The sequence below is a fragment of the Myotis davidii genome, unplaced genomic scaffold (genome assembly GCF_000327345.1).
Source record: "Myotis davidii unplaced genomic scaffold, ASM32734v1 scaffold359, whole genome shotgun sequence".
NCBI lineage: Eukaryota > Metazoa > Chordata > Mammalia > Chiroptera > Vespertilionidae > Myotis > Myotis davidii.
In genome coordinates, this window is record NW_006290460.1 from 299837 (window position 1) to 308214 (window position 8378).

General features: G+C 35.0%; 1 protein-coding gene across 2 annotated transcripts in view; it reads right to left on the minus strand.

Moving 5' to 3' along the window:
- Positions 1-7049: 7049 nt before the first annotated feature.
- LSM8 (LSM8 homolog, U6 small nuclear RNA associated) overlaps positions 7050-8378 on the minus strand; it is a 9147-nt gene continuing 7818 nt past the window's right edge. The window contains exon 4 of one of the 2 annotated variants that reach the window (XM_006763547.2): positions 7050-7291. In XM_006763547.2, the coding sequence (XP_006763610.1) occupies positions 7201-7291 (91 nt within the window). In that variant the 3' untranslated portion in view covers positions 7050-7200. The remainder of the gene's footprint in view (positions 7292-8378) is intronic. The other variant, XM_015563765.1, reaches the window with a different exon arrangement.

The window sequence follows — 8378 nt, forward strand, 5'->3', positions numbered from 1 at the left end:
TCCACCAAAAACCTGCTAGATTTAATAAATGAATTAGGCAAAATAGCACAATACAGATACAAAATGAACATCCAAAAATCCATGCCATTTTTATGCACCAATAATGAACTCAGAAAGACAAAATAAAAAAAAACAAATTCAATTTAAGATTGCAACAACAAATCAATGAAACACCTAGAAATAAACTTAGTCAAGGATATAAAAGACTTTTACTCAGAAAACTACAGGACATTGAAAAAGAAATAAAGGAAGATGAAACAAGTACTGTATTCATGAATTGGAAGAATTAGCATCATTAAAATGTCCATACTACCCAAAGCAATATATAGATTCAATGTAATCCCTATTCAAATACCAATGGCATATTTCAGAGATCTAAAACAAGTAATCCAAAAATTTATATGGAACCAAAAAGACCCCAAAGAGCCTCAGCAATCTTGAGAACAAAGAACCAAGATGGAAGGATCATAATACTGTATATCAAATTATACTACAAAGGGTAATCAAAACAGCCTGGTGCTTGCACCAGAAAAGACATTTAGATTAATGGAACAGAACAGAGAACCCAGAATTCAACCCAAGCCATTATGTTCAATTAATATTTGACATTGGAGGCAGCAGCATACAATGGAGTAAAGACAGTCTCTTCAATAAATAGTGTTGGGAAAATCGGACAGGTATATGCAAAAAAAAAAAAAAAAAAAGCCTGCAAAACTAGATCATCAACTTACACCATACACAAGAATAAAATCAAAATGGATAAAAGACTTACATGTAAGTCGTGAATCTGTAAAACTCCTAGAAGAAAACATAGATAATAAAATCTCAGATATCTCATGTAGCAGAATTTTCACTGATACATCTCCTAGTGTAAGAGAAACAAAGAAAAAAATAAACAAATGGGACTACAACAAACTAAAAGCTTCTGTACAGCTAAAAAAAACCAGCATCATAATTTAATGAAGGAACCTACTGTATGGAAGAAACTACTTGCCAATAATACACCTGATACAGGGCTATCTCCAAATTATATAACAAACTCATACAACTCCACAAAAGGGGGGGAAAGTCAATAAAAAGAATGGACAACATACTTGAATAGACTCTTCTTCAAAGTGAACATACAGATGTCCAAGAGACATGAAAAAATGCTCAATGTCACTAATCATCAGAGAGATGGAAATTAAGACTACCATGAGATATCACCTCACACCTGCTAGAATGGCTACCATCAACAAATCAACAAATGACAAGTACTGGCGAGGATGTGGAGAAGAAGGAACTTTAGTATACTGGTGGGAATGCAGACTGGTGCAGCCACTATGGAAAAAAGTATGGAGCTTCCTCCAAAAAAATTAAAAATGGAACTTCCATATGACCCAATTATCTCACTTCTAGGAATATATCCAAAAAGAATCCCAAAATACCAGTCAGAAAGAATGTATGCCCCCCTAGGTTCATAGCAGCATTATTTCCAATAGCTAAGATCCAGAAACAGCCCAAGTGTCCATCAGTAGATGAGTGGATAAAAAAGATGTGGTACATTTACACATTTGAATACTATGCAGTTGTAAAAAAATAAGGATCTCTTACTCTTTGAGACAGCATGGAGGGACCTGCAGATAATTGTGGTAAGTAAAATAAGCCATTCAGAGAAAGACAAGTATCCTATTATCTCACTTATATGTAAAATCTAATGAACAAAATAAAGTGATGAACTAAATAGATCCAGAAGCATGGAAGCATGGAACCCACTGAGGAACCTCAGAGGAAAGGGTGAAGCGGTACGGGAAGAGATTAACCACAGAACTCATGTACATACTAGGGGCCTGATGCACAAAATTCATGCAAGGGGCTTAGCCCTCGCAGCCCTGGACAGTCATTTTGCTGTTTGGTCTAATTAGTATATTAGCGCTTTATTACCAGTATATAGGATATGCATTGCCCATGGTCACAGATACTAGTAATATTGCAGGAAGGCCTGGGGTGGAGCGGTAACTGGGTGGATGGGGTGATGGGGGAACAAGGAGGGGACATTTGTAATGGTCTTGAAAATAAAGATAAATAAAAAAATAGCAATATTTTTTCATTTATTAACTTAATTAAAAATAGCGAAATTTCAGAGAAATGTGTACATTCACCATAGGTCACAGGGACAATTGATAAATACATTAAACACTTGTCAATATTTATCAAAACAATAAATCATTTTAGAAAATAAAGTAAAATTGTAATTTTAAAGATAAATAAGTTTCATTAAAAACTTTAAGTTGTCATTCTGACCTCTTTCATACCATTTATTCTAAAATGCTGTATAAACCAGTTGTAAAACTCTGGCAACATATGCTTATGAATTCCCTTCTTGTGAAGTGCAAATCATTATAACCTATGATTTACCTGGTATGAGGCAAATTAGATGAAACATAAGATACTTTGTGCATATTTTCAGACAGCAAACAGAAACTATTTTCCTGCCATAGCCCCACACACATAGACACTCTAGTTTTACATACATGACAAAATGTGTCATATCCTCCACGGATCTCTCCCACCCCTCCAATCCTAGATTATTTTCCTCTTAAAATATTTCAAATGTAATAAAAATATTGTGCCATTTCAATCATGTGGCATTTGTAAAGGTAGTATATGGGAAAAATAAAACTTTTAAAAATGTGTACAGTATAAGATGATAAGAGAGAAGAAACCATATCATATAGTTGAAAAAACACTAGGGTGGGATTTTGATCCTAGTTTAACAATGCTTGATCTGTACCACCTCAAGTAAGCAATACATCTATAAAATTAAAGGATGCTTAAAAGAGAAATATGTACAAAATGTATGGAAGTAATGGGTATAAGAAAAATCAATTTAAAAACTGAATGTTTTAGAATTTTTAAATGCTAAACCTAAGGAAAGATGTCTTAAAGAATAGTTCTCAACTCATTCATTGGCTAATGATAGAGAACTGTTGGTGAAGTCCCATTTTGCCTTTATCTTTCTTGTTTTGCAACCTACATAGACTTTGTAATCTTAAAACAGGAAAAAAAGGCAGGCAAAGGTCAATACAAATTATATTAAACTCAAAACACAGTTTTCAGTTACTTTAATGAATCCAAGACCCTTCAGTTATATCCCAGAGTATTGAGAGAATTTAATGAACTAACTCATGACCTTGAACAGTATATCTTTGAGTCAAGATGATTTGGCCGAGGAACTATAGACAGATACAAGCTTCACAAGAACAAGAGCTTGTTAATATTGTTCCCTGATATATCTATAGCTTCAAGCATAGTACCTAACATGCATTAATGGCCTGCCAAATGTCCCTGACAAAATTTCAAAAATCTCCTTCGCGGGCTTTATTGTTTGTTTTGTTTTAACATCATGGACACATAGAAAACTAAGCAGTGATCACTAGGAGGCAGCATCTGTCCACAAAGACCACCTGTGCCTACATATCTACTGAACCACAATAGTGAGAGTAGGGCCAAGAATATTTAAAGTATTTCAGGTAATTATAATAAAGGTGGTCCACAATGAATACTGGGACAAAATTGGGTTTACAGTTGTATGTGAAACAGTTTATTTTTGTATTATTATTTATTAACATTAGATTATTTTCCACATGAACTATAAACCTACTTTTGTCCCACCCTGTATATGAAGTTTTGGTAATAGCCTTGATCGTTTAAGTATTTCTTTTAACTATGCTTTTGATAGGTACTTGAGAGAAATTTTGAGATTATACTTTGTGCAGATAAGGCAGTAAGGAGTACAAAGACCCGAGTCCTATTACAAGTGACCTCTTGTAAGGCGCCTAACCCTATTGAGCCTCAATTTTGCCATATGTAAAATAGTCACTATTCTAAGCGCTTAACATCACATGCATTCAACACTATGTACTAATTTTGAAGAAGATGGCCCAGAATGCATTATATTGCCAGTTAAAGACTGACTGCTTTGTAACTTTGGCTACTACACAAGCAGTTTTGGATCCCATTATGGATTGTTTCCTTTCTTGTCCACATGGGGAATCTTTTGTGTTACATGTCTGAGAAAAAATGTTGACATAGCCTATATTTGCATTAAATACTTAAAAGTTCTTATATCTCATGAGGTTAAAAATTCAAATTTTGTTAAGATGTTAAAGGAGATGCTTAAAGCAAATATTAATGAAAGTGTATCTATGATATCTCTTATTCTCTGGCATCAAGATTTGTACTATTTAAGCCAAAACTGTTAGCATGTAAGGCCATTTATCAAACTGTTTTAACATGAAAGCAATGTTTTAAATTATTATTTTAGATAGTATCTTTTCAGTTAAAAAGAAACAAATTAAGTCTTTTTTGAAGTTAGTTGCCATTTGCAAAATGTTTTAGTGAGAATACCATGCCAAGAAAAATTTGATTCATTAAGTTGGGTTTAGATAGTACCTGAGTCACAAAGCACAGAAGTGGTAATTATAGGTTAAAAATGATTTGAGCCTCCTTTATAAGAAACTGTCAGAATAAAAGTCTCATTAAAGAATATAAAAAATTTACCACTGCATATTGATGATACCATTTATAGTTATGTTTCCCTTACAGTGCTTTTGCAAAAGGTACCAACTTGAGTTGGTTGAGCATAAAAACCTACCATGTGCACCAGGAGTAAAGAACTGCATGTACATTTTCATTTATTTCCTGTACAAATCAATAAAGACAACTAACTCATACTTTGGGAATGATTTTTCTGACATCAACCAAGAAAATACATCTTTGTATATCATTTTTTACTTCAAAATGATACATCATATTGGCAACTCATTACTGTGAGGGAGGGGGTCTCTGGTTTGTCTATTGGTTTATGTGTAATTTGTGTTATATCACATATGTTGGGAAAACATCTGACTTTGGACTTCATTTATAGTTAGAATACATTTCTCTTGTCAATTGAGCTGCCTTTGTTCTTTTACTTGATAATTGGAATTAGCTTACCAATTTAAAATATCTTATCTATAATAATAAAAGCATAATATGCTAATGAGACCGGACAGCTGAATGACCTTCTGGACGTCATTCCAGAAGTCCTTCTGAACAAAGCTGTGGCAGCAGGGGCCGAGGCAGAGGCGGTTAGGGGCAATCAGGTAGGCAGGCAGAGGCGGTTAGGGGTGATCAGGCGGGCAGGCAGGCAGAGGCCGTTCAGGGTGATCAGGCAGGCAGGCAGGCAGAGTGGCTAGGGGGGATCAGGCAGGGAAGCAGGCAAGCAATTAGGAGCCAGCGGACCCAGATTATGAGAGGGATGTCTGACTGCCAGTTTGGGATCGGGCCTAAACTGGCAGCCTGACATCCCCTGAGGGGTCCCAGATTGCGAGAGGGTGTAGGCCGGACATGCACCGGGGCTCGTTTAATATAATAGTCCCTAATTAAACTTGCCGGTTTTGCTTTGCCCATTTTACATTTTTACTTTACTAAATTGATCATGAAACCTAACACTACAACACCCAAATATTTATGGATGGCCAAAACTAGCTGATCTTCTTTTAATGGTTCCAGAGAAGCCCTGAACATCAGAACATCAACCAAATTATTCTGGGAGATGGTATTTGATGACCAATGAAAAAAAAACGTTCAACAGTTATCTCCTTAACAAGTTTTGTTTGTTTTTGTTAAACAGTGAAGCTATTTTCTTCTGAAAAATGTTTTGTGAACCAAAAAACTACATCTGTAAGAGTTTTATTAAAAATTATAACCTAACCTTAACCGGTTTGGCTCAGGGGTAGAGCGTTGGCCTGTGGACTGAAAGGTCCCAAGTTCAATTCTGGTCAAGGGCATGTACCTTGGTTGCCGGCACATCCCCAGTGGGAGGTGTGCAGGAGGCAGCTAATCAATGTTTCTCTCTCATTGATGTTTCTCTCTATCCCTCTCCCTCTCTGTACAAAAATCAATAAAATATATTTTAAAAAAATTATAACCTAAATTGAAAAAATAGACCCCAGAACTCATAATTGTATATCATCCTTCTTGAGCTTGTATTGTTTAAGCCAAGGATCCAGCCTGCCAGTTAATTGTAAATGAAGTTTTATTGGAGCTCTGCCACACCCATTCATTATTTATTATCTATGGTTGTTTTCATGAGAAGCTAGAACATAGACCATATGGGCCCTCAAGAGTTTGAAGTATTTACTACCTGCATCTTTACAAAAAAAGTTTGCCAATAGCTATTTTTAACACTTTTATTAAGAATTTTAATTTTAATTGTTAAGAATGTAAATATTTTTCCTGGTTTTTTGTTTGTTTGTTTGTTTTTTGGGTGTTTTCTTTGGCCTAAACACGGGTTGATAATCTTTGTGTACTAGCCTGGATATCTAAATACTACTTACAACATTGTTTCTAATCAACCAATTGTACAAGGAGTTTTAGAAAACAGCCTATTTGTAGATGAGGGGCATTACTTAACTCAAATAACCAACCAATGAAAGGCCTGAAATGCTCTAGAAATCAGGTTTACAGTACTTTTTTTGAAATCAGGTTTATGGAACCAGTGTCATAGAAAGTTGTTGACAATAATAGTAAGCACTATTTCAACACAAACTTAAGGTTTATTTACTCACATTTATAAACAAAAAACTCCTCTAATACTAATAATTCCACAATTCTTAAAATTAAGAACCAAGATAGCCTTTAATACTATATGGCATTAATTTTTTCAGATAATATACGACTTTGTTATAAGCATTTTTCCTTTTCTCAACCAAACACATTTTACTCACACTTCTAAAGTGCGAGGGAACAGCCCCCAGAGCAGTACAATAAATGAGGAGGGGGGGGTCAGATATCTGGAAAGCAAGACTTACCTTCCTGTGATGTGTATCCTGCACTGTTATTGGTGGTATTTTATGCTTGAGTTATACAGCACACACATTTCTCTTTTCAACTAGTTTTCCATAAAGATTAAAATAAAATAAAAATTTTTCTAAAAATTCTCAAAATAATTACATTTTAACACTATTTAATAGAAAAATAAAACCAAGCTACCAAACCTATGATTTAGACCAAAAAAATCTTTATTCAACAAAATGTAAAAATATAATTTACATCATATCACAATTAATAGTCAAAATTGCACAATTACACATTTATAAAAATTCCACACATCATCCTCAGAATAATCAGTTTCTGTACAAAGATTTACAGCTGTCCAATGTATGCAATTTTTCCTCAGTGTGCTACTGAGTTCAGAGGTTCTGCTCGAATATTCCCCAGATCAAGCGCAGAATCTGTTTCTTCATCAATTTCTCCAATGACTGCACTGCAATTAGTTGAGGAGAAAAAAAAGTCAGTTAAAACAATCTTATTTCTGAATAAAACTGAGAGGATCAAAGTAAAAAGAACTAATTAATTTGAAAACCAAACTTTCCATGAAGTAACAAAACTCAAAAAGAAATCATTGGAAGGCAACGTTATTACAGGAACTAATATTAAAGGACATATTTCATGTAGTGTGATTCAATCATAAGTTTTTAAAGAAAAAAGACACAAATGGGATAGGTACGGTATAAAAATCCAAAACTTCCAATCCTATGATTTCAATTCTAGGAACTATATTAGGGAGGTCTGAGAAGAGGGGAGAATCACAAAATCACTACTAAATAAGAAAATAAAGCATCTTTTACTTAAGTAACTGTTAGATTTCATAGAGCAATTGAATCAATACCCTTCTCCCCGGGAACTGGCTTTTCAGGCCATTTCACTATGGACATTTCCTTTGCTGAAACCACATTTCACTTGCTGCTACTACATTCCATTATCTCCCCTCCTGGTATGCATAAAGAAGTCTCCGCCCAGGAAAAGCCCGCCAAAAGTCCTTTAAAAGCCGCTGACTCCTGTCACTGGGGGCTGGAACCATCCAGGCTCAGCCACTTGATGTGCAGATAATCGAATAAATTCATAATCCCTCAACATTTTGGCCTCGTGCATTCCTCCTTCAGCGACCTACCAGTAATGTCAATGAACTAAATCCATAAGGGGTGTATAATATTTATTAGTAACTAGTAGCCCGGTGCACAAAAATTTGTGCACTGGGGCGGGGGGGGTCCCCTCAGTTATTAAACATTTATCAGCACAACACTGACCACACTGGTGGTGGTGGTGTCAGAATGTGTTATACTGTGCAGATGAAAATCTAATATTTAAACAGATTTGATGTAGATATGTTCAAAGATGGAAGAATTGTCCCTGTCAACTATCTTAGTTGATTCATATCTTCACTAATTGTCATCATTGCAACGTTTTCAATCCCCATATGGATTGCTGGATATAATAGGTCATGCACAGTCCCTGTCCTTTGTAGCCTTTGTTACCTGAGGACTCTAGTTTTCCATTTATGTTTAAGTACC